The sequence below is a fragment of the Brachyhypopomus gauderio genome, chromosome 6, assembly GCF_052324685.1.
Source record: "Brachyhypopomus gauderio isolate BG-103 chromosome 6, BGAUD_0.2, whole genome shotgun sequence".
NCBI lineage: Eukaryota > Metazoa > Chordata > Actinopteri > Gymnotiformes > Hypopomidae > Brachyhypopomus > Brachyhypopomus gauderio.
The window spans coordinates 16,728,095-16,755,472 of record NC_135216.1 but is presented as its reverse complement, the minus strand read 5'-3'; the positions used below and the strand labels follow the sequence as shown (position 1 = coordinate 16,755,472).

General features: G+C 46.6%; 1 protein-coding gene across 1 annotated transcript; it reads right to left on the bottom strand.

Moving 5' to 3' along the window:
- Nucleotides 1–848: 848 nt before the first annotated feature.
- On the bottom strand, nucleotides 849–25,407 carry gna12a (guanine nucleotide binding protein (G protein) alpha 12a). Its single transcript, XM_077009204.1, has 5 exons — nucleotides 25,248–25,407; nucleotides 24,521–24,934; nucleotides 16,980–17,195; nucleotides 4,102–4,152; nucleotides 849–3,060 (listed from the first exon to the last, which is right to left on the bottom strand). Exons 2-5 carry the CDS (start codon nucleotides 24,836–24,838, stop codon nucleotides 2,491–2,493), a joined length of 1,155 nt encoding a protein of 384 aa, XP_076865319.1. The 5' UTR covers nucleotides 24,839–24,934; nucleotides 25,248–25,407; the 3' UTR covers nucleotides 849–2,490.
- Nucleotides 25,408–27,378: the final 1,971 nt, after the last annotated feature.

Below are 27,378 nucleotides of genomic sequence, written 5' to 3'. Positions count from 1 at the left end.
CGACGTATTGTTGTAAGAACAAATGTTATCGCTGTAGTTAAGGGACACTTGTGGTGGTGGTGGGGGGGGGGGGGGGGGGGGGGGGTGGTTCCCGTGCCACTTGGTTCTTAAAGCTTGTTTATTTTCTCCTGTTTGAACTTTGTGCTCAGTTGTCCACAGGAACTGCATGTACTCAGCTCTCTTGAGGACCAAATCTAAATTCTGTAGTATTTATATAGAGTGTATAGCAAATAAAAGCAGAAATGACACTACCTTTACATGCGATCAAATCTAAGATGCATAAACGTAAGACTATGGCACACTTTGTAGCATAGCCTGTTGACCATTTTAAATGAATCATCATCAAGCAGTCATTCCATGGAATAACAGCACTGTGTTTGTGAGATACTGCTGTGACATGTGCTTTTCTCTAAAAGCTTATTGGATTAGACATGTTTAATATAACATTAAATATTACCAGGCAGGTTTTTTTCAATCTCAAAGGCAGATTTGGAGGTTATGGAAGAAGTAGGTGTTGTCTTGCCAGGCTGTGTGTGAATTAGAAGGCATCCAGCTTTTGCATGAGAGCCATTTCCTCTGGGGAGATATAAAAGGCGTTTCCAGGGGCAATGTCTTCGCAAGCAACAGAAAACAACCACACATGTTTACTGGCATGGGCTAAGACCTCCCCAAACCCCCACCCCCCACACACCACACCACAGGACTTCAGATCAAGGTCAGATCAAAGAGGCAGAGGGTAACGTTAATCATGCCGGACCCATCCCTCCATAGGTTTGTGACAAGAAAAGTAAATGTGTTCATGTCCTCTCAGCCAAGACAGATGGATATAAATAATCCATGCCCAGTGCCACAAGTGAGAGGTTTAATAGAATCAGATGCATTTTTATAACACGTTTCACAGGAATGGGAGTATGCATCAGAATAAATGTGGTCGCAGCACAATACCAGTGCAGGGAAGGCCGCTTGAAGGCGTCATCGAGCGCAGAAGCTGCCTGTGATGAAGCGGGCGGCCACGGCAGAAGTCAGGCGTGTGACGGAGCCCTCGCCATCCAGGAAAGCCCCTGGGACTTCGCAGTGTACCGACGATAGGGGAGCTTTGCAGCCCGGTAAATTACAGCACACTGCACACGGAGAGCTGCTCCTCCACAGTGGAATTCAGCAGATTTCCCCTGCCGGAGCTGTGGAGGACAAAGTGGGGTGCGGTTGGGGACTCCACACACTTGGAGATCAGAACCCTGTTGTAGAATCCCTCTTAGACAGTTTCTGCTAGCTGCTTAGCTCCTGGTTTTCACTCCCCAGAAAAGCCGTGCAGTCTGGTAAACCGAATACGCAACACAAAATGTTGAAAATGCAGGTAACTTTGCTGCAGTACATGTAGTGGGCTCTGAATAATTCTCACATTTCAAGGTCAATATCTAAAGGCAGTGCAGAAATGACATCACGAGTGCCTTGCAAATGTGAAGATAGTGGTTGTTGAATGAGATTACCAGTGCTTTAACTCTACTTTAACTTTACAAGTGAGTGAAAAATGTCTGTATGTTGATGCAGAGACATTTAAAGTTATAAACAAAGGTAAATATTTTAAATGGCTGGAAAAGTAATCATGTAATCCTATGTACAAAACAATATTTTTACACACTTTGCATGTAGCGTGATATTTAACTGAAAGATAAACACTCCTAAAAGACCTCGCTAGGGTTAGATACGAGGCTTCTATTATACTGAAATAATATGGATAATATATATATAATAATATATATAATCATACTCCTTGTTGAAAGAAAATGTGCAACTGCAAAAGAACCACTTTGAACCAGAAGTGTTGGACATTTTGAGGTTCATCGTTTTTAAAAAGCAATGCTCAAACCTTACCGGGTTTTTTTCTTTTGGACATTTTTATGCACTCTACCAGATAATTAATAAGAGTTTGGATCAGAGAAAGTCACTTAGATGACACAGGACTCTAAGCAGTCAGGAAGTCGGTGAGTCATTTCACTTCATCGTGACTAACTTTGTCTTTAAATACAATGAGTAAACTCTGAGAGGACCTGACATGATGAAATTATTGCTATGAAATTATTGCTTCCCTCCTGCTCCTCATACGCATACACACAGACAAAGTCCGCTGATGGACTCGGTGGTATTTTTCCCCCCAAAATATTTCCATATTCATGTATTGCCATCCTAGCTTCATTTAATTTCACAGACAGTTTCATAGTCTCAGTCCTCAGTGTCATCATTCTTTACATAGTGCTGCAGGTCAGAACATTGCACCAAGCATGCTCAGGGTCTCCTTTCCAAAGAGCTGGTCACCTGTTTGCCTCCATGTTACAAAAAGCTGTAACACTGCTTACCACAGCAATCATTACTGATTTAATGTAAATTCATATATCCATTTCAAACTGGGTAACGTGATGTCCAGATAGCGTCAGACTCCTTTGAACAGTGGTATAGTTTCATTCTGCCTAGGATTGCAAAGTAGCTCCGTAGTCATTGCAGCATGATGTCCTTGAGGTTCTCCTGAAGGATGGTGTCCTTCACAGCGTGGAAGACGAAACGGATGTTCTCAGTGTCGATGGCCGTGGTGAAGTGGTGGAACAGGGGTTTGCTACGGTTGCGACGCTTTCGGTTGAAGCACTGCACCAAATAGACCTGCACGTCCTCCAGACGGCGCGGGTCACCACGGAAGTCAGGGAAGTGTTTGCTGATGCTGACCTTGCCCACCTTCTCCACAAGCAGGTCCATCTTGTTGAGGAACAGGATGATGGACACGTTGGAGAAGAGCTTGTTGTTGACGATGGTCTCAAAGATGTTCATAGACTCCACCAGCCGGTTGGTGCGACGGTCCTCCATGAGCACCTGGTCGTACTCGCTGGAGGAGACCATGAAGAGGATGGAGGTGATCCCATCGAAGCACTGGAACCATTTCTGCCTCTGTGACCGCTGCCCACCAACGTCCACCATCTTGAAGGGGATCTTCTTGATGATAAAATCGTGTTCCACAATGCCCTTGGTAGCTTTTCTGGCCAGGAGAATGTCTTGACGGCTTGGGACATAATTCTTTTTAAAACAAAAAGGAAAGAGAACTTGGGTCAAAAATAAGGATTTAGTTAGTAATAAAATAACATTAAAATTAGAAATGTTGAACTAAGTAATAGTAGTTTAGCCAAAGTATGGATCATTATACTGTATATGGATCATTCTACTGTATTGTTTTTAAATGACACAGCTGGAGAGAACCTTTATCACAAAGCAGTCCAGACAGGGCCCCCTAGTCTCAGCGCATGGAATGAATGTGGTGGCTGAGGTCTATAACCTGCTTAAGGTAATCTCCATCATGATAGCCCCCCTTTGTAATCAGGGTAATATCTGTAATACTGTGGGTAAAATTCCGCTAGCCTCTCAGTGGTCACTTGGGGGTCCCCTGGCCAGTTGCAGCACATAAATTTTCACTTTACAAGACCTCAGCACTTTAACACTATAGCAAGACAAGATGGTCTCCCCCATGTAATTTCCATTTTAAAAAGCCTCTCACGTGACTCTTTTGGCATCAGGCTTGGTTTTCAATAAACAATAAATGTCCAGCCCTCTTGTTTTTTAGTACTCATCCGAGACTAGCTACATGTTTTCTTAGCCAAGCTCTTGGCAACACTAAGGCACAGTGACTAATCCTGTACACCAGCACACCATGAGAGGGCAGAGCTCTTCTGGGTTGTGCACAGATCCCCCACCCTGTTACTTAGCTGTGGAACAAACAAGATTAATCCTCCAGAACAACAGGCACTGACACTTCATTGGAACCACCTAAACACAACTTATTTATCAACCATCTCAAAGTGATCTGATCAGATCCTGGAGGTGTCCATAAGTCATGAACCATAGATCCATCCATGTTTTTATTACAACCAGTCCTAAGCAGCAGACAAACAAAAAAAAAAGCATAAATGTTTTGCTGATAACATTTTCAGATCAGAGAGCAGGGTGTTTGCTATGTCCTAAGAACAGCTAACCAGAAAAAAGTGCTTTTGGAAGAGCAGTATGATTTATTCACTATCACAGTTTAGTGGGTGAAGACGAAAATGCTGAGGTATCATGACTCACCAGTTGCCCAATCCGATCCAAATTGTCCAGGAAATACTTCACCGATTCACTCTATAAAAAAAAAAAAAGTAAAGTCACATGGTGAGTTTTATAGCACACAGCAGAATAGTGTGCGTCTGTTTAGACTTTGGCAGTTTGAGTTCACCGTCATAATTTCACTAGCGGAAGCCAAATCAGTCCCACATTTTACTAATGTGATTACACCACCAAGGTAAATGTATTTGTATAGCACGTTTCATACACACTGGAAATTTGGTTCTTTACAGAGAACTAACAGAAGCAAATGACACATATTACATCCCGATATCTATGACCTCGTTAATACCCCAGCCCCAAATCAGCGTGGATATACAGAAACAAGTTAGAATAATGATCAGTCCAGCATTGTCTTTGCAAAACCTCCCTTTAAAATTCTCAAAGCAAAAGCGGTGCAGAATCAGGCGCTCCAGAACTGTTCTAATTTGAGAATGGAAAGTCTGGGACTAACAGGATGTTCCTATCTTTGTCTGAGAATTAGTCAGAACACTCCACCAGTACAGTGTCCATCAGCAGACTGGAGAAGACCCAGACCTAAATGAACACGGCGTACCCCCCACTGAAACAAGGCAGGCCAATCATGCTCCTCCAACGTCTCATGCAGTAAAACAGAAGCAATATGTTGAATGTAAAGCAGGCCCCCCAGAGCCATCTTGGAGCACATTAACAGTTGGTTAAGAAGCACATTTTTAAACGCTTTATGCTCTTCCTGCATTACAGAACTTCATCCATAACCCTGGTCATACAGATTCATCTTCCTTTTGCAGATATTACTGGGTCTCTGGTGTTCTTGTTGTTATTGTTTATTTAAAAACAGGCACAAAAACAGAAAGAAAAAAAGGTCAAAGGTCTGCAGACTCCAGAGCACAAGAAAAAGCTGTGTGTGAAAAGATGCCCGAGTCTTAAGTGAGTCAACATTGGCCCCTTCCAGGAATCAATTAAGCCTGCTGTCCTCATAAGCACTTGTCTACTGATCCAGTTGTTGCTCAACTTTGAAGTTTCCATTGGTTTTTCTTTCCAGAAAGGCATTAAACATTTTCCATAAATAAACGGAATTTCCAGAAATGGGCAAATACAAAACCCTAATGAAATGAGTGTTGAGTCTTAGTTCCTGACTTTTTTCTACTGAATGCGTTTTGGGTGGTAGATGTTGTGGCCTTGGTATTTCACTGGGCATTGTGTACGAGAACCAGTTGTGTCCTGTAATATGCGCGCGCGCGCGCGTGTGTGTGTGTGTGTGTGTGTCACACACTGGCCGATGTCCTGGCCCATAATCCCAACAGGAAACAGCTGTGGATGAAAACAGAATTGGCACCACAGCGCCACCCCTCTGCCATAGGCCGCACCCACACCCCACCTTCACACATGCTAACATACACATCAAACCATCCCCAGGGACTAACACAGTACAGGCAGGAGCTTATATCTGTGCCTGTGGCTTTTATCACTCCTTGAAACAAACACATGCGCACACACACACGCACACAAAACAGGGAGAAAGCTGTTGTCTGACGCTCACACCACATAACTGTGCAGTAATCAAGGTCAAAGCCCTCTGGCGCACTGGGCGGACGGGACACTGTGACTCCCGTTTGGCTCCTCCCCTCGGCGCTATAGCGACAGCAAGAAGCACCACCAAGGGATTTGTGTCCAAACAGCTCAGAGAGAGAGAAAGAGAGAGAGAGAGAGAGAGAGGGGGAGCACTATATAAAGGACTTCGCAGCTACCCCCCCCCCCTCCCAAGCTCCTCCTCCGCCCAGTCTCCCTGGACCGATCTGGGCTTGGACACCACACTTCTAGTGTGGGAAAGAACGTGGTCATGGACAGTCCCCAGATGGCGGCTGTAGCTAGCGCGGATGACCCACGCCCACCGAGGGTTCCTGGAAGGGTTGAGGGGAAGGCCCTTCAAGACAAGTGGAGGTAGAAGTCTTAACCCCTCCCACCCCCTCAGTGACCTGTAGCGTTGGAGCTTGTTCTGACCCCTTACAAATAAACAGCACATGGAGGGGCCACTGAAATGCAATCAAATTAAAAAGTCCCCCGCTGGCCCCCGCGGTCCACACAGTCCGTCGGCAAGGCCGTGGTGAGAAGGCTGGAGGGAAGGAGCTTCGGAGCAAAAACATGTTCAACACTCCGAAGAAGAAAAAGAAGAAAAAAGACCGAGACGAGAGCAAAACTCCATCCTCATTTTCTCTATCTCAGTTTCAATCAGACGCAGTGCCAACTGTGTTTTTCTTTGGAAAAGGAAGAACCCATTTGAAATACAGGCAAATTGCAGTTCAAATTACGTGTACATCAGGTTGGACATTCACAAGTCGTTATAACGCATCACTAGGGGGGCTGTCTCCTGGGAATCGCATCCAGTTCTCCTACCAGTACACCACTGAGAAACCTGACTTCCCGTGCTCATTAGGACACAACCCATCCAATTCTCTGGACTTGAAACAGAATTTTATAGACTCCACCAGTCCTCACAGACCAATAATAGCTTTGCTGGACACAACTTCAAATGACTTTATAGCCTTTGCAAAATATGGCAAGAACTGGCCCATTGAACGGCTTCCTCTGTGTCCTGGTCCAGAGAGCAAGGCAGAGCGTCTTTTGTAGTGGCAACATCGGCTTCTGATGGAATGTAAACAAACTTCATGCAAAACAAAACGAGTCTTGATTTTCCAGCTCCTTGGGGAGAGATTAATTGTTTGGTTTGGACAGACAAGGAGAAGCCCTATCAATCCTGCGGCACCTTCACCAGCGCGTCCAGCACCGTGGCCTGGGCCATCCGTGTTGATCTTGCTGTAACTGTAAACCTGGGCTTTGATCCTTCCTGGATAGCCCTTGTTTTTCCAATGGCAGACCAGTAGAAGGAAAATGAATGAGAACCGAGGAGTTCTACAAACATAGCCAAGACTTGCACAATGTCTGAAATATGTAAACAATCACATGGACAGTGTTACTGCTGTAACAGTCATGTGAGCTCCATGCGTTTAAGTACGAGATATGAGCAAAAACCACAATTTCAAATAAAAGACACTTAATCCTGCAGTGAGATTTCAGCATGCGAGTTACATGGAGGACGCCTGCACTGCTCTAGTGGTCAAATCCCCTGATCTAAAATTTATGGGCTTAAATGGCATGTTTGTGTATATTAATATAAATCTTTGTTCATTCATCACCTGCTTTATTTGTAGCCGATTTGCATTTCCCAACCTTTGCATATTATATTATCTTTGCATATCATCAGTCTTGTTTGGAAAAAGCTAACATCTGCCTTCCCTGCCACACGTTTCCCGTCACGTGAGTCTGGCACTAGACGGACTCAGCAGACGGTGCCAAGCGCTCATATCCAGGATGATATTGTGCAGTCACACAGCTTGACTGACAGGCCCATACCTTCAGATGGGTCCCCTTTGAACTACATCCCCCACGATGCCTGGATTCAGACTCCATGGTGCTCCATGCTAACAGGTGCGCCCGCTTCCCTGTCTGACCGCCACACGCCTTTCGCCTTCCGGGGCCCTGAGCGCACACCCTCTGCCTTGTCAGGGCCCCAGAAGCCAAGACAGATGTGCGCGCATCTCAAAGGGTCTTCTCCAGGTCCCATGATCTCCACCCAGAGCTGCTGCATATGGTGCAGCATTACCAGAAAAACCCCACGAAGCACAACTCTCAGTTCAGTGGCTGCGTCTCATCCCCGTTGCCTCAGGCTGGCGTTCTCAGCTGTGCACGCGCAGGTCTACTGTCCTGTGCACTTAGCGCTAATATGCCTGGCTCCAATATCCAGATGTTACTGAAGACCTTGATTAAATGGACCAGGTGTGTTAGAAGACGGGTGGAGTGAACCTGTAGGCTCCTGGGTCTGGGTCTGTCTCGTCTAATGCACGACTGCCCTCGACACTCAGCCCACAGTGACTCATACACTAACCAGATAGTGTCGGAGGAGACGTCCATACCAGACAGGGCGATAACCAGCATTCATGGAATGTCTGTGACATGTGTCAGCGTACACCACTGCCCAACAAAGTCCAGAGCGACTTACAAATGGAGCACGACCTCCCCAGTCCTCCCCTCCCCACCCGCAGGCTCTCGGCTGTCTTCTCATCTGAAATCACGGTGGAGAAGTTGTAGAAGTGTATGCTGGAAAGACCAGACAGGGACGTGTCCCGCGTCAGCCGTAGCCCTTCCTGCGGAGTGGTGTAGGTGACCCGTCTGACTCTCCCTCCTCGTCTGCCTGCTCACGCCAGACTCCCCACCTCAATCTTATCCTCCGCCCTGACAGGGGCCCCTGTGGGGCATTAACTGCAGACAGGCCGGGAAACAAATCATCGACGGGCGGAACCGAAAACCGGCGAGAGACAGAAAGAAGAGAGCGAGTGAAGGAGAGAAAAAAACAGGGCAAAAACAACATCCATAGATGACGTTTCTGACAAGCCTGTAACATCCAAGGACCCGGCGGGGTGCAAAAACTCAGATTTTCTTCTTTTGCTCGGCGCTCCACAGGCTTGGAACTGAGAAAACAAGCCAGTCGCCGCCTCCACCAGCGCTTCTAACTTCATATCAATCGCTAATCCCTTTACTTCATCCCCAGATGCTTCTCAACACACATGAAAGGAGCGGAAGAGTGGGACCCGCAGTTTGATGAAGGCAGAGTGGGGGATCATGGGTAAAGCCTCCCAGAGTCCATCACTCCTGAGTAATCCTCCGCCTCAAACAGTGCAGAGTGCAAACTTCAATTTAGTGCCTGGTGTCCCATAAGAAGGGGGCACAGAGAAGTGAGAAGCAACGTTACAGTCTGCAGCAGAGTTCACTATCCTCCCCCGCAATGTGCGCAGGGTGGCCATCTGTGGCCAGAAGCTACAGAAGCTACAATGTGTCCATGTAATACCAACATAAACAGCCTAATGAAAAGGCCTCTGAGCACAGCTACTCCCATCCTGGGCAGCTGCACATGGCACAGCTGAGAACCGAACCTGGACCGTGTGATTGGGCACGGCGCCTGCAGACAGGACGTGAGACCACAGCGACGGCTCAGGAGAGCGTGGGCCAAGTCACATGACACCAGCCTAGACAGGAGCGCTGGCCAATAGCAGGCCAGGATTTATGGCTCTCGACATAGCATGTCTGCAGATAGTAAATGACACACGACAGAGCCGAGAGTGAAGGAAGGAGGCCAACAGCTCACGCAGACCCGCCCCAAACCAGCCCGCCGCTCACGCAGACCTGCCCCAAACCAGCCCGCCGCTCACGCAGACCCGCCCCAAACCAGCCCGCCGCTCACGCAGACCCGCCCCAAACCAGCCCGCCGCTCACGCAGACCCGCCCCAAACCAGCCCGCCGCTCACGCAGACCCGCCCCAAACCAGCCCGCCGCTCACGCAGACCCGCCCCAAACCAGCCCGCCGCTCACGCAGACCCACCCCAAACCAGCCCGCCACTCACGCAGACCCGCCCCAAACCAGCCCGCCGCTCACGCAGACCCGCCCCAAACCAGCCTGCCGCTCACGCAGACCCGCCGCACACCAGCCCGCCGCTCACACAGACCCGTCCCATACCAGCCCGCCACTCACGCAGACCCATCCCACACCAGCCCACAGCTCACGCAGACCCGCCCCATTCCAGCCCGCCGCTCATGCAGACCCGCCCCATACCACCCTGTGCAGCATTATGATATTCTATTATACAATATATTAAACTTTACACAATTGTAAAGTGTATTATATAAAAGTCCAAAAGTTAGTCATGTGCACTTAAAATTTTTTTTTTTATGTTCAGCACATGTTTGGTGTTGAACGGGTGTTAAGTGGGCAACTCCACTGTAGTTCTTCACACCCAACGTGAAGAAGCGTTAGTCGCCCTGTTCACCGCGGCGTCTCGGGGACACAATTACTGCAGCTGGTCTGGGCGTTTTATTATTCACAACTCACAATATTATTGTTGTTTTTATTTTATTCTCCATCCTTATTCTTTTTGCTCTCAATGTTTTTGTACACCAAACTGGAGTATCTTGAAATATGCCAATAATTAAAGATTTACTTCTACTACTTCTACTACTACTACTACTACTACTACTACTACTACAACAACTACCACTACTACTACTACAACTACTACTACTACAACTACTACAACTACTACAACTACTACTACTACAACTACTACAACTACTACTACTACAACTACTACTACAACTACTACTACAGATTAAGTGTGAACTAATGGGTAACAAAACCGTTACGCCAAACAAATTTCCAGACGCATCTTTGGCCAAGGGCCTCTGACAGGGAAAGGAAGCAATGGAGAGCAGTTCACTGCCAGCCAGTGCATCTCCACGCAGGACACCCCAGAGCCTGGGCTCTTGCGGGTCAGGACACCCCAGAGCCTGGGCTCTTGCGGGTCAGGACACCCCAGAGCCTGGGCTCTTGCGGGTCAGGACACCCCAGAGCCTGGGCTCTTGCGGGTCAGGACACCCCAGAGCCGATCGGGCTGGGCTCCTGCGGGACAGACAGTGCGGTTGAGAGCTCTTGCCTTCAGAATCAGGCTGCAGTCTTACTTATGGCAACACTTGACTGGGGAAGCAATTACAGAACGGAGGTAGTAGAATGTTCAGGTCTGCAATCAGAGCCACCTGCACTAGCCCGTCTGGGAACCCCACAGTGTCCCGTAAAGACTAGAAAAGGAGTAGAAAAGGAAAGAAACAGAAAACCAATGAACATGTACATAAATGATTAAGCAGCATTTGACATCTTATCCTGTCGATCATTGCTAATCATATTTGCTGACTCACTGGATAACTCAGCAAGTTGTATGAGACACGATCTCCAAGCCAAAGTCATCTCTATACATCCATTATACCCATTCACTCTACATTGCAACATCAATCCCGTTTAGCTTAGCCAAGTTAATTAAACAAATAATGCCTAAAAAACATCTGGACAAATTACACCCAAATTAAGTTTGGTAATTAAGTGCGACTCCCCATGACCCCTGTGTGACCCCAACGTCTAGGCCTCAGTGACTCCAGAGGGAGAAACTGCGGCTTGCGGTCGCCCCCCCCCCCCCCCCGGCTCAGGGAGGCGAGCTCAGCTGGATGAAAACGTCTGGCTGTCTTCCGGGGTGGATCGGCTCCCCCCTCCCTGACCTTGTGCTCCCTCAGAGGTGGAGAATCAACAATAGGACATTATTTACAGTGGAGCAGACAGGGATCCGGCAAGGGACAGCCCCCCAGCCCCCGAAACGCTGACGATTCTTTGCCTTCTGCTTATTACACATGCATGTACGCGCGCACACACACACACACACACACACACACACACACACACACACACACACACACACACACACACACACACACACAGATGGATTTCCTTTAATTACAGAGTGTGTTAAAACCCAACTGCTATTGACTCCACATGCTGTGCTCCAGTGGTCGGTAATAGCAGCACATCCTCCAGAGAGGAACCCAATGCAAGTTCAACAGCGTATTGACACCAGTGCGGTGTCTTGGAGAGCCAGCAGCGTGCGACGTTGTGCAACAGCGTGTCGGAAAAACAAGGCAACCCTTGCAATGGCGACCAGGGACACCCACGCGCGTGGGACGGGGGTGTGGGGTGGTTCTTTGCAAACATGGCCACCGCAGACACCGCTCCCAAGTGGCTTCCTGGCATAATCACGGGCTCCTCGGGGAGCTCTCGGGCCGCCCAGCGAGGCCCAGAACCGCAGCTGCTCCGGAATGCGAGCGCTGCTGCTTATCGCTCGGGCGCGCGGAGGAGCGTCGACGTCCCGCCACAGGCTGCCGCTCCCCGCCCCATCCACACACAAACACGCCCTCCTGCTGGACCCCGTGCTTCTGCTTACTTTGGATCAGCCACCTAACAGGATCAAACGGGTCGCAGTTCTGCCGGGTGAAGACGGAGCGAGAGGAGAGAGAAAGAAGTACAATAAAGTGAAAAAAGGAACAAGCACGGACACCAGGAGGCGCTGATATCTACCACACTTCACTTACTTCACTTCAACATCTCTTGAGCAAGTGGGATATCTCAACACATCAGGAGAAGGAGGAATTCAAAGCAATTCTTCATAACGTTGGACGAGTGAAGCCAGCATTTATCTAATGGATAAGAGGAAGGGCACAGGCACGGTGCTCATCTTCGGGTGGGAGGAAACTCTGATGCATCCCCCCATAATCGATCTCTTTAGTGGAATGTTGGATGACGCCCAGATGTGCGGTGATGGAGGAGAATCTATCTTGGATCGCGTGCTGAAAAAGCACTTTGAGGAATTCGATTCCTTCCTGTGCTTAGTGAGGTTGATGAAAACTTCCAAGAATGTATCTCTTCGGCCTCCCCGTGTACCCGTGTTAGCTTCTTTCCTGAGACAGTGTGTGCAAGACCTGCTGGATGCTCCGGTTGCCCCTCTGGGTCAGAACCTCTGGGTCAGCACCTCTGGGTCAGCACCTCTAGCGAGCCACTTAGCGCACTGGGTCTCTCGCTCTGCAAGTCAGAGCACAAGCCAGAATGTGGAGTGAGTATAATCATCTCTGGATCATCACGTCTGAGAGCCTCTTTGTTTGAGCCAAGCACTCCTTCCCTCTTAGCACACACTGATAAATGGTGGCCTGTTCGGTCCTCCCACGGTACATCTCCGCCTGCTCCATCTCCGTCTTCATGGATGCTTTCACTGGCAAAAATGCGTTCCTCTGGGGCCAAGATTGGCTCTCGACCCCTGAAACCCAACTGGGCCAGTACTTAGCAAACTATATTTACTAGGAAAGAGATCGACACCACACAGCCATGTCTTTACCTCTTAACTTGCATGGGGCATAAAATGCAGTGAACTTCAGTGCTACAGTTGCAGTCTGCACTGCCTGTCGAGGCCAACAGCACTCGCAAGACAAACAAATAGTGATGAACTGGAGATCCCAGCGACGTTCATCAATGTACTGCTGGCTCTTACTCCTGTGGAGCACCTGATGGAGACATCTCAGTGGGCCGTGACTTATACAGCTATGAGGAAGGAAAGAAGAAATCACTCCATCTGTAGCAAAATAAAGACAAAATTAATCTGGAAAAAGGACTATTTCCTCAGTTTCTTTCTCAGTGCAACCTGACCTCGGATCAGTAATTCAAGTTCATGCTGCCAAGAGGCATATAAATTAATTATTGGTCATGAAATAGAGGATATAAGGCACGACCATGTCCAGAGCCAAGAGTAGGTCTGGAGATATGCAGCTGCTGCCAGACGGAGCTCACCCATTAACACCTAGCAGGCTTATCTCAGAAGAGCCTGCACGGGACTCCAGACACTTCCGCAGAGTTTTCACACCAGACTAAAATAACGCAGCTTCTTTTGCTCCGCTTCTTTTAAACAGGGTTTAACAGATTTAATACGGCGGTGGGAAATCCATTCGATGCTGGATCTTAAAAGTAAACCATTTCCAAGCCATCGGGAATCTTCTTAGAAAACTCTAAAATGTAGCTGCAACTGTTGATATTGGAATCATTTAATTACTGCAGCTATAGTGATTAATAAATAACAATGACCCCAGGGCAAAACTTATGCTGAAAACATCACTGTGTGCTGGTGAAGGTCACTGCGTGTCTGAATCAGTCCGTGGGCTGTCTACCCGAGCACAAACAGAGCTTCTCACTAGTCTGCTCGATGGCTAGGAGCCAAAGTGGTTTTCTGGAGCAGCCATGTCAAATTTCAACAAAGCAGCATTACAGACTTCCTGTCCGTGAACTCCCCAAAGCCTTTAAGCAAAGCAGCTATCGTGTCCAATCACAACAAGACCAGAATGCCTTTCCTGCAAACACTGAGCCTAATGACTTTGGCTGGCTAACTGAGAATGAATGACGTCTGTTTGGAAGGGTCGTTCACATCTTAGTGACAGGACTCTATTGTTCTGAGCCCGTTTTAATTCTTGAATTGAGCAGTCTAGCCAATCTTGAATAAAGAGAAAAGACTCAAGACTTCTGAACTACACCAAGAGGAGCCACATAGCTATAATCGGAAGTCAAAAGAATAATTGTAATAATCATAAGAAATTATAATAAACCTTGCCCTCACTTCCTTCTAAAAAATATTGCACCTTATCAGTAGACCTTTATGTAATGGCATGAGGTGTCAGTAGCCCAGGGCAGGTTACATATAGGAGGAGAGGCGGTTCCCGCGCTCCCATGGCCTGTGCATAATCTGGGAGCGGGGGGGGGGGGGGGGGGGGTGTGTTTGACTGATGGAGTACAGCCGAGCCACGTATGCCACGTGAACTCCTTCTGCGTGCAGCCATGCTCCCAGGACGCAGGAATGGGGGCAAAGCTAATGTTCCTCTCTGGAAGGCAGAGAGACAGAGAGAGGAGCTGCTGGCCCTTATGTGTGCCCTCTCTCCTGCTGGCTCCCAGCTAACAGACAGTGAGCAGTGACTTTTGAGATGCTTTTTCAGGTTTGCAGCATGGCAGTCATTTTTCACATCCCTCCAACGAGCTTGCAAAGCTCCAGTTTTTCTGATTACACAAGGGAGTGTCCATCAGGAAGGTGGAGTCTGCGCTGAGAGGCAACGTGTCGGGCGAGGGAAAACGCGGGCGTCCACACAAAAGCTGTCTTGTTTCAGAAAGATCAGTGCAGGAAACGCAGAGAACAGAAATGACGGCCTTGGCTCCGGACGACAAAAGGGATGTTAGCTCTGCGTTCCGACAGCCTTACTGACTGACCACGGTAACATCCTCCCACTCACTGTGCCCCTGAGCGCTCCGATAACAAGATCCCCCCTCACACAGCGTCGGGAACACAAGAGCCAGAGTAGGCAGCCTCTGACCTTCCAGCTCCACGGTGTGGATCGCACAGGCTCAGCACATCATGTACATAATAACTCCAACCATTGTACATACATACAAAGAACAGGAAAGCAGAAGCTGGGGTCATAGTATGAAATCCCAGTCTTCATAACAATAAATCTCCAATAAATCTCCGGGCAAATGTACGCAAGAAAGGATTCATGCACTTCTCTCTTTTCAAACTCGATCTGAAGCTAGACAAAAAACTTACACGACCCTAATGGGCTAGTGAATCAAATACTTATACTCTCCTTTACCCTGCTGTACCACCTGTAGCATGAATGAAGGAGCAATCCCGCATGTCACTCCGAGACGGTTCTGTCAGAGTGGCAGAGAGCCTGCGTCTAATTCCCGTCTGTTTGAAACAGATTAAGCACTCTGTTTAAGCAAACAGTCTCATCTGATCAAGATGTTCTCACACATCAAGGGCCATCTGACTGGATTTGTGTGTAGTAGGTTTGAGTTAGCAGCAGAGACACTGCAGATGTTGAATGTATTGGCAAGAGGGGGCAGGAAGTGATCAGAGGGGCAGATTGTGTTTCTTCATCAAAGGGGGACTACCAATTCTCCTCCTCTGGACTCTGGAATGCATCCATCTGCATATCCAGCCAAGGTCGTCCCCTGGACATTCAAGGGTTGGCAACCATTAGCTTCCAGAAAGCTGTAACAAGCGAGAAGACTTCTGTTCTCGCTTGACACTATGTGGCAACAGGTGGGTTTTTGTTTGAGACCACTGACTGCAAAGACCATTTGACCACTTTTCAAGCCAGAAACAGAAGACAGTCACAAGAATCAGGCGTAAGCAAACAGGCAGAGCCTTAAAAATCACAGAGATTCCATGGACGAGTGAGCTCCTCACATATCGATGGCTAGCTGGTTTTTTCTTCTCCTCCTTTGCCTTCTGCTCCACTGACCTAGTTTGGCAATGGTAAGAAGTTCAGAATGATGAGCAGGACACATGGAGGGCCATGTGGAGCAGAGAGAGCAGGAGGAGATGCCCTCATCTGAAACACGCAGCTGTTTGAGCAGTGAACATGGAGCACATCAATTAACCAGGCTTCAGTCTGTTTGGTGCACTCTGCACTTTAATTAAGGGTTTTGGCTCATGATTTGAATAGTCGTCCCCCCCCCCAACAGTTTATGATTGCACTGAAAAATCTTAGGGTCCATTTTCTCTTTAGCTACCACTGAAATCCTTCCATTCAGGCTGTACACAAAGTTCCCTTTATTGCTGCCATTTCTCTTGATCAGATTTATTGTTTCCAATCGTTTACCGTTAAAGACTACAATGAAAGTAACATACTCCCACTCGTGAGTCAGTGCACAAACATGTTTTTCCACCCTCGCCATTTACAATGTTCACCTAAAGCACAAACAAATGATCAGAGGATTCTGCTCAGCAAGGATCTAGACATGAATGTGAAGGCATGTGTCCTCTCCCTCCCTTCAGCTTACTTCACAGCTGAATGGCAGGAAAACTCCGCTGAGGTTACTCAGACGCTCCTCCAACGTCGCTTCTGCCATTTGTCTCTTTTGAATATTACAACATTCTACAAAATGTTTTAAACATTCTGTGAATGTTTATAATGGCCAGTTTCATAAATAAAAATACTTCAGTTAAAATGACGCAAAAAAATACAACACAAGCAAAATGTTTATTAACAACACCTTAAGAACTTTACCAAGTATGCTGTAGGGATGCCCCATTAACATTACATTCAGGTCATTTCCTCCCAACTTGCTGAGAAACTTCACATATCAAGCATATCAATCTGGGATCATATCCAGCTAGCTCAGAACATTCTGCACTTCCTAAATCTCAGACTGAAGCTTTGTTAGATTTTTTCTTTGTGAGTAACCTGTCTTCACAGACAGTTATGGGCACGCCCTCAGTCACCTGTTCGAGATTTGTGTGTACACTCTCCTAGACTAAACATGAAGGATGAAACACTCCCGTCTGAAGACCTGTGGAGTCGTTGGTTTGTGAGACCGCAGCTGCTCCGTCAAGCACACTCACCAGCTGGAACTCGCTCCTGCGCCCGTACGCCTGCCGGATGCCCGAGTCGGCCCACAGCGCCTGCAGGGCGGGCGCGTACAGCTGGAAGGTGCAGGGCTCCACCGGTGCGCCCGCCTTGCTCTCGAACGACATCACGAACATGCCATGCTTTTCGTTCTCCGAGTTCTGCCAGGGAAGCCCCAGCTTGTCCCGGGCGTCCACCAGAACTCGAGTGCCCTGAAAGCGAGCAAATAAAACAGACAGAATTTCACACGCATTAGTCATCGATTTGTCATGCCTGCTCATCCCAGACACTTCTCATAGAGACTCTGCTCTAAAACGTAGCAGGATCTTGGCTTCACCATTACAGTCTACCTTAGGTTAGCAAATCTAATGAACTTTAATGTCCAGCAACTTCATTGAACTTACTTATTTGTAAGCATAAAACAGACAGCAATGCCTGTTATGAAAGCAAATCAGACTGAAAACTCTAAATAAATACAGTTTATGGCCAAAAATGCACAGACTATAAATTTAGTGTAAAAAAAAATTCAACTTCTATTTCCTAAAAAGAGAGAAAATCTCAGAAAGACAATTACTGTCACTCATTTTTAATTGGCATATCTGACTGGCCTGTGCAGCATGTAGTGGGCGTGAAGCTCACACTGATCAAGGCTTTTCTGGGGCTACGGGTGTAACGTCGGTGGTAGGGACGCACACACCGCGTTAGAGAGAGCGAGAGAAAGGTGGAACCAAGTGCCACAAAAAATAACAGAACTAAAAGGAGCGCCTGAATAATAGCGGACTGCTCAACGCGTAAAAAGAAATAAGGCAAAAACAAGGACGTCAGGGGAAGTAGCTGACTAATAGCAAAAAGGCTACTCAAACAAAAAACCCTTCCCATACAAACAGCAACAGGATAGGAAGATAAACAGGTTGGGGAAAACTTGAGGAAGGTCAGTAAGCGACGCAGGAGAGGACTCGAAAAAGACAGAGAAAAACAGACAGGAGAGATAGGTGACGGGACACCTACAGAGGCCAACGCTGCAACAGAGAAAGACAAGAGAGGCTGAGAGCGTAACGGCATAACCACAACGAATCAGCAATGATCCGTCTCCACTGGCTTCCTTAAGAAGCCATGGCAACAGGTGAGACGGATCATTGCTGATTGCGTTGCCGGAGTCTAGGACTGGCTCGGGTGCCCCTTGTGGATGTAGATGGCACGGCATCCGAGCCAGCCCTGACAACGGGACCCCTGGGGCTACGGGAAGCTACAAGTCACAGCCGAGGACGTTCAGGCCCATCCAAAAAGACAACACGGAGCACGGGTGGCGTCGCAGGACATTCAGAACATTCAGGAACCCCTGAAACATTTGCAGGCCTCCTCCACGTGGAACATTAGGCCATGGACTCTTCATTACAGCTGTAGCACCATTCAACTAGACACTTCCAGAACTGAAACTCTCTTAGGTGATATACTAGATGAAAATTCACGTGTTAAAAGTCCCACAAGGAGGCCTCCATTTCTTTCCGTTCTTCCCTCTTCTTATTTTCCTAGACTACATCAACAGCAGTGCCGCTTCCAGCCGTATGGGATGGTAATTAGAGCTCTGTGCCAGCTCACGTCTGCGATGAGGAGAAGTGCTTTGAGCGCTCCAAAGGTATCTGCTTCAGCACACGGCACAGCAGGACGCGTCCCGCACACACCCCGAGACCCCACGGGCTAGTGGAGCAGGACGTTATTGCAGTGGTGCTTAGTATTCCATCCACACGGGTGAGGGAACTGCCTAATAACAGACACTGTGTGCACCGTCAAATGCATAAACCAGGAGGCAGGTCCAGGAAGTGGATGTGGTACTGGACCGGCGGGTCTTTGCCTCAACATCCTCTTGGTCACTCATCAGTTTGCCACTAAAGTGAAGAGCTGATAACAGCCAGGTTCATGTGACCATAGTTTATACACAGCTGTAGAGTTTAACTGTAGTTTTATTCACAATTAGTAATAAAACTATGTTCAGTGTTCAAATATCCAGGCACTCCCAGATGTAATGAGATGCACTGCTATATGTAACATTAGTTGTGACAGTCCAGAGTGGGGGGAATAGTTTATTCTGAGAACATTTAAGCAAGACAAAATGGCATCTTGGCACTGTTCTCCACCACGGTTACACAATCAACAATACAATGCTTTATTTATTAACCCATTCTTTAAAAACCAAACAAAACACTGTTGTTTCCACTTTGGCTATGAACTAAACTACATTCAGGACTGGGGTAAGGAGACAGTAGCGGAAACCTTCTGAGCAGTGGGAGAGGTCAGGAGCTCCTTCTCCACGCTCATGAAGTGAATCACTCTGTGAGTCTTCAAACCACACACATGTGCATTTGTGCACGTGCTGGGAATAAGGACAGCACAGCTAAAAATCACACAGGTAATGACCAAGCTAATGCATTTCATCTCACTAAGTCAACGAAAAGAATTAAGTTGTGATTAAGTTTTTCAGTTTTTTTTTACTTTGATTTATATTTCTCATATCTATGCATGATATCTAAATATATATAGCCTATATAATACATCTTGCACTAAAAAAGAAATCTCCAGCAATCTAAATCCACACAAGTCACTCATAGCTCCACAGTATTTTGCTAATATTTTGCACACCATGCTATCAATATCAGGCAACATTCAAATGCTGATTTCAGTACTGGATCAGTTCAGGAAAAAATTATATTGTGTCATGTCTAGCTCTTAAAGAGGAGCTTGGACAAGGTGCCGTCAACTGACAGCAATGGCATCTTTCTGTAGGAGACTCTCTCTGTTTCTATTTGTTCAGCTATGAGAGTCCCCCAGTCCCAAACCCACTCATCCATCTCTGACCTTTCACCTACTTCCGGCAGGCTCTATCTGGGAAAGGATCCTCGTGGGCCGCCCCCCACCAACACAGTCAAAGAGGAGAGGGAGGGAGGGAAATGGAAAGAGAGAGAGAGAGAGAGAGAGAGAAAGGGAGAAAGAGAGAGAGAGAAAGTTGCTTTATCACACTGTAGAGGTCAGTTGCAGGGCTTCCAATCTCTCCCAGAGTCATGGCTTGCTCCCAAAAATAGCTCCAAAACCCACCGAAACCTCACCTCAACACAAGGAGAGCTCCTAGTGTGTCTGAGAACGCTCAACAAAACAAGACTCCACCACTTGTTTTGAATGGCGCCGTGCGAGTTGACTTTAAGGCTGTTGAAAAACTCCAGGAGGACGTTGGAGCCCTCCCTCCCACTCGGAGGCCCACACCGGACACCATGTAACCTGCTGCATTAAACCGCCTTTATTGCTCCTTGGCAAAAATGGGACTTCTCCAGAGAGTAGAGGACACAAAAGATGTCTGCCATGCCCAACAACCACCGACACCGACTCCTTAAAAAGATTGGGAACCAGAGCAAAGGCCTGAAGACACACGTGAGTAGCTGTAAACCGGGCCATGGCTGGTTTGTGCAACGTCAGCGGATTCGTGGTGCGGCCCGACAGCTGCACTGTGTCTCCGCCCCTGCCGCCACTGAGCAACCACAGCTTAAATCCATGACTCCACCCGTCACGCGCTGGATTTATCACACCGGAAGATGGGCTTGAAATACGTTGCTCGCAGTGGTCACCCAGTGAACCACATCCTGCACCTCCCACCCTCTCCCCCCAGCGCCGCAGAAGCTGGAGCGGAATGCAGTCAGCATGGGTTCTGTAACACTGCAGCGGGTCAATCACTCAACAACATCCAATCGCTTTGCAGTTCGTCCAAGACCTCTGCATTTTGTACAAGTTTATCACGGAATTGAGAGCCCAACACTGATTCTTTGAGTAATGTGCCGGAAAAAGTTGGAAGGCGGCAGAGAAACATGCCCTCTCAAACACCCACCCTATGGGCTTTCTGACTGGCTAGATCAACTTCCTCTTAAAGGAGGACATAATTCCATTGCAGTCAACATTTCTCCAGTCGTGCTGAAGGCAGATGATGCCAATTGTGCAGTCACCCATTCATTCACACGCATTCACCTCAGAACCTCTCAACAACACGACATTCCCTGTGAGTTACATGCCAAAAATACTTTCTCAGGCTTGTTGCAAAAGGAGGAAGCGCAGCCCCGCCAGTTGTCCAGACATGCACAGACAAGCACAGAGATGAAGAGGAGCTTTGTGATATGATTGCCCTCCATCTTAGAGGGAAGAGGGAGACGTGCGAGGGCTAAACTGAGGTTAGGTCTAATCAACACGCAGATAGCAGTCAGTGTCAGGTCACTTGTTAGGACAGCCCAGTAAAAGAACTTCCTGCCGAGCCTCAGAAGGGTCTCACCCATGGAGCAGACACATGACTTCTGATAGGGACGTGTTTCCCGACATAACACAAAAGCATTTCTAAAACTTCATGAGCCGAAAAGGAAAGAAACAGAAGAAAAATAACCCTGCATAGATGATGCCTGGATCAAGAGACAGAGTTGGTTAGAATAGTGGAGGACATGTTATTGGTTTGGAGGGGCATCTCCACAGTCTGACGGGAAATGGGAGTGATGTAAGAGATCCCAGGTGGTTTTGGCAGAAACATTGAGACAGTCAGAGACAGAAACAGAGAGATTAGACATTTGCTTCTCTAATGTAACTGAACTGAAGATAAGAAATCCACAAAAAACATCAAATAAAGCTGGTAAGCATGGAGGCGGCACTCGGACCATAATCATTTTGCAGTCCTGTTTGATCAAATGTCCTTTTTCCTTCAGCATACTGTCAGGAGCACAGCCACAACACAGAAAACACGATACAGGGGGTTTTCATAGTTGACTCTGTGGCACACAATCATATCACGTTGTCATCAGGAACAGCCCTCAGCAGGGGTAGGTGTAGGGCGATAATAAACAGACCGGGGGGGATGATGAGACCATGAAATAGCTGCATTTGGAGCATCTAGTGTGTGTGTGTGTGTGTGTGCGTGCGTGTGTGTGCGCGTGTGTGTGTGTGTGTGTGTGTGTGTGTGTGTGTGTGTGTGTGTGCGCGTGTGTGTGCGTGTGTGGTGGGTGGGGGGGCACTGTGGAGAGACATTTCCTCTGGGTCTGCAGCTGAAAGCACTGGTACTGATAGCTTGCTGGGACTATCAGCACGGAGTCATCCCAGGATGACCTTGTCTAGAGTGCTGGCACACAAGGCCCCCCTCCTTCCACCCACACTCAAGCCCAAATGGCCTCATGCAACACCTCACACCTAAGAAAGAGCTTTCTCTGCTCCTGCCCGTTAACCTATAGAAACTCTTTACCTTAACGAGGAGGCCCTTGTTTGACTCAGTTTAGCTGACAGTCTCGGACACTACCAGCCATTTGCTTTCTCCATCACAAACAGGGCCCAGAACCATTTTTTGACAGCTATTAGGTATTTACCCATTGACTGATACCATGGTGATCACTTTTACACAGAAATACACAGGACCACTAGCAGAGTTTTATTTGGTACCACTTAGCCACACAGAAGTGATAGAACCATACAGACAGTGCCAACATTCAGACTGGTGTGTATCCCAAATTCACAGACACATTCTGACACATTAAGTCTTTCTTGTGTTGTATTATGGGTTAGACTATGTAATAGACATAGTCTAGTTAAACATGGAAAACATAGTGTGTAGGAGCTAGCAGCATTGTGTATGCCCCAGAAACTCAGTCATCTTCCTTTGAGTTGGCAATGCATGGTTGGGACTCGCCTGTTTGGATGATGTATATCACAGTCTCTGGGGTAAAGACATAGATTTGCTTCATCCTCAAACACTAGAATGGCTAGAACTAGCGGGACGCCAGTGGAGGCTGGTTAAGATGGCCTCAGTGAAGAAGCTAACAGCACCATCTTAAGACTTATTCATTATTGTGAAGATTAGCATTTCTCCAGGAAGTATTGGAATATTTAGGCTGGGTCTACAGCTTGATGAAAGAGCTGGTTCCTCTCCTTTCCATATAAAGTAAAAACTGTTCCATGAAGCCAAAGCCTCTAAATTGGCAGCACTCTGACAAAACCAGCAGTGTCCCCACTGATCAAACCAGAAGAATGGTCTCCCAGAGAAAGGTTATTCTTTTGGTAATATGAAGTGGCACAAGGCATTTCTTTTCCGAAACTAATAAAATTGATAACAAAAAAAACTATATTTTACTCAATATTGACTCAGCGAGACAATTTCACTTCGATGTTTTCCCACTCCAACGTGCGAAAAGTGAAAATCAAAGAACACATCAGTTAAGACAAGAGCTCAGAATGCAGACAGGGCCAAGGCAAACACCACAAACGGGCGTCAGATCAGTGCTCTCCTGCGAATCCGTCCGTCACTCTGACAGGCAAGAGGGAACATCTGTCTCACTATCAGTAACTACCAGTGAGACACCAGAAGACTCATTCACACACACTGATCTGGTTGACAAGTGAACAGCAGCTGTTGGAGTGAGTGAGACAGGGGGAGGGAGGGAGACAGAGGGAGTGAGTGAGACGAGAGAGAGAGGGAGAGAGAGAGAGAGAGAGAGAGAGAGAGAGAGATGCTCAATGAGTTCAAAAGCACAAAGCTAATCTTTCTCATAATTACAAGAGCAGGGATTCCTTTATCCTTTATCCCCTCCCTTTCAACAAGGCTAAAACTGCAATAAGTGTGGGAAACATAATATCTCTATTACACAAATACTACAGTTGGTGCCTCTTATTCTACTCTATATCTCCATTTCCTCATAATCCCTTACACATCCCCCCACTAACTACAGACATCAGTCAGCTTCTGTTGTTAAAACACAAAAGCATTTCACATACGACCCGCTCACAGGGGGAAAAGACCCAGAAACTATAGCACCGGCTCGTGGGACAGGCAGACAACTAAAGCCAGCATTACTGTGACTAACAGGACACACTTGGAGGAGATTAGTCTGACAGACGGGTGAAAACGTGCTTCCATTACACAGCTGTCCGAACCGACCCGACCCATCACACTATAACCAGCTTCTTTCAGTCAGCTTAGACCATGGGGTAAAGAGAAAGACACTCCACTCCTGTATCATTCAAATGAGTTATTGACTGCTGATTTGCAGAAGCAAATTTTGAACCTTAACTGAAAATGTAACTTGCATTGTGGCTATATAAATCACAGGATTCGGTCCATTAAGGTGAAATAAACGTTTTTTGGAACCATTTTACATCGAGCTATAATCAGTCACAAGTAGGGACTCTCTGCACTTACTGAGCTGACGGTGGTATCAAGCAAGGCCTCTGTCTCCAAGACCTGTCTCAGAAATGGTGAATCTCTTCAATCAAGGAATAGCAGCATCCGTGATTTTGGAGTCTGAGCTAGGTAGATAAATTTTATAAATACAGCCTAACTATCCACAATGGACTTGTGACACAGGCACATTTAGGAGATCACTTCCCCAGGATGCTGTCAGGAGTGATCTACATCACCTCTAACGTCAACACGCACAGTGAGGGGAGGAGGTGGATATTTGGAAAGTTATATTGCTTAACATTTGATATACAAGAGGAATTGTTTTTCAAAAATAGGGGGGGAAAAACTTACCTTGATTATGTTCTCAAAGATTGTGTCTCTAAAGTCCAGTAGTGCTTTCTGATCGAACTCTTTACCGTGGATAATCCTCATTTGTTTGAGAAAAGTCGACTTTCCGCTTTCTCCGGCTCCAAGCAGCAGTATCTTCACTAAACGGCGGATCGACCGTCTCTCGCGCGCGAGCGTGGCATCGATCTCGCGACTCCGCCGTTTCGCCTCGCGCTCCTGATTCACGTCTCGGTCCCGCACTCGGTCTTTCCCGTTACTCCTCTCTTGACTGGCCTCGGCAGGGAGCAAACACCGGCTGAGGGTGCGCACCACGCCGGCCATCGTTTTCAATTAGATAAAAAGGGCCGATTTAAGCTGCCAGCTCTTATTCATTAATGTCGTGTGGTTATCTTCGTTTCTTCTGAGAGCTTCATAGACCTGGTGAACACAGTGACCTCTAAATCTACTTGTCATCCACAGAGCTGCGCAAAACATTTGTTTCAACTAGTCTACTCACTATATGTCAAGACAACAAAGTGCATCTCAAATAAATAGTAAAACAAAGCATACACACAAAAATAATCAAATCCTTAAAGAAACATTATGTAAAACACTGAAACTTTTTACTTGAGAGGCGTAAAAGTTTCCGCAAGACCACATCTACGAATATGCTCAACAAAACATGGTTTACATGGTATCAGCATGCCTTTCAAACACTGTTGCTCAAAGAAATGTCTCTAAAACAACTCACCAATGAATCATAATTGTTTGAGGTAAAGGTACCTCAAACAATTCTCTTTACCTTTACAATGGTACAGATACGTTTGCCAAATAAGACTAGCTATCTGATTTCCAAAAGTTTGCTTTCGGGGCGTGAGACCGTCCTTCCATTCTTCAGGATTGAAAGTTTGTTGAGCACACTCCCTCAGTCGTACTTGGGACCTGTCATTTATACGCGAGCCGCTAGGGGGCGCCCCTGTCATCCAGCAGGACATGGCGAGCATCAGGGCGTCGGTCATGTTTTAGAGCAGGACTGCCCCTTTGTGTCCCCTAGCCCTAGGCTCGGAGCCATTAGCACCCTGTAAATAATCTTAAGTAAAAACAGTGATGGACACTGGCCTACTAATGGTCATATTAACTATCTGGGGTGAGTATATAAAAATGCAGGAACAATCTATCACATTTTAGTACCCGTAATCATTACAGGTAGTCTACTAATTGTTATACGTTTTTGTGCTGATATAAAATAATAATTGCTTTTTAAAACATATATTTTTATTATAATAGTACCGTCACAAGCACACAGATCCAGAAGAGGGAGATTCTCAAGGTTTAGTTTGGCAGTCCAATCATCGACGGACATAATTGAGTTGCTCTTTCAATAGAGGGCAGTGTTAGACCGTGGTGGTCTTATAGCGCATATCTATCAAAAGCCATCCTCTTCACATTGACTCTTTATGAGGACATTCATTCAAATAGACATCAACAAATGTTATTGTGTTTAATGTCTTAAATAATATGATTCTGACACACCTTCCCAATACATGAACAGTAATGATAAAGACGAACAGAACACCCTGGAGTTTTATTTTGTGTTACATTTCAAATAATCAAGTCAGATTATCATTACGAGTTATGCAGAATACAGAAATAGTCACAATTCTGCTTGTTCTCAGGACATAACTCAGTCAAAGGAGCAGGATAAGACTAGACCCCATTCCTTGTAAAAATATCATTGCAAATCCGCTTTAGCATACAAACGACACATCTAACCCCGCCCACTACCCCCCCCCCCCCCCCCCTTCTGTCTACCAAACAGGTTATTACGTACCATTTAGAGGTTAGAAAACACGTACTTTTTGATTACTGGTGGGCAAACGTCAAGTTTTAAAGCTATTTATTGAGTTGATGTGTGCAAGGAAAACATTTAATGGAAAAGCTTTCAAGTTGATTATAAAGTGGGAGATTAATTGGTCCAGGTTCACGGAAAAAAAGATTAAATCAGTCTACAGCAAGGCATGTGAACGAAGTGGCATCCAGAAGGCAATCCAGCCATGACTGCACTCTGTGATCACCAAATCAAAAACGTAAAACACAAACTGTCATTCTTCCGGTTGGCCCTGCGTGAAATTGCTCTTCTAAATAATGGGAATGGTGCAAAGTTGGTCAGTATACTGTATTCTGACCAACGTGAGCGATAGCTGTGTACTACAGACCTGTGAGTACCTGGGGAGAGGAGATAACGTGCTGCTTCCCTGACTATCACAGTATCCCATCACTCTGATCTGCCACAAAAGGGAATAACAAAATCTTGATTTGTCCTTAATCTTAATCTTAATATAATATATATATACTGTCTTTTCTCTTTCAAATTTCTCTTGTATCTTAATTTATGTAAAACTGTCTTATAAGCTACCTTACAGTACGTTTTCTAACTGTGTTGGAAGCATTATTGGGAGTCGATTAATTTGAGCATTAAAATACCCATTACGTGTGATAAGTAATTGATGTGAAGCATTTGCACGCTGCCCCCTTATTCCTAATTACATATGGACCCAAGTAACTTGGAGATGCACAAATAATTCTTTGGCAAGGGATACAAAAAGAAACAAGCATGCAATTCAAAGCTTCGTCCGACTGAATGAATAATTAAGAGATAATGCTAAACAAAACCCAACGGACACAGGGTATCCCAGGACTGCAGCACAAACCAATTCACTCACTGAAAAATCTAATTATGCTTTACTAACAATAAACAGAGTAAATAATTCAACCTCCATTACAACTGAATCCCAATATGTTGAGCCCTAATAAAAAAATTAAGAACATATCCAATCAATCTTAGAGATGGAGATTCATGCTCTCAAAATGCTTAGTTATTT

Bases quoted from the DNA above. Each gene is read 5' to 3' on its own strand.
- gna12a (XM_077009204.1), bottom strand. From the start codon at position 24,838: ATGGCCGGCGTGGTGCGCACCCTCAGCCGGTGTTTGCTCCCTGCCGAG. The intron at 4,153-16,979 runs GTGAGTGTGCTT...TTTTTTTTATAG, and splicing joins GCAGGAGCGAGTTCCAGCTG to AGTGAATCGGTGAAGTATTT. The intron at 3,061-4,101 runs GTGAGTCATGAT...TGTTTTAAAAAG, and splicing joins TGGATCGGATTGGGCAACTG to AATTATGTCCCAAGCCGTCA.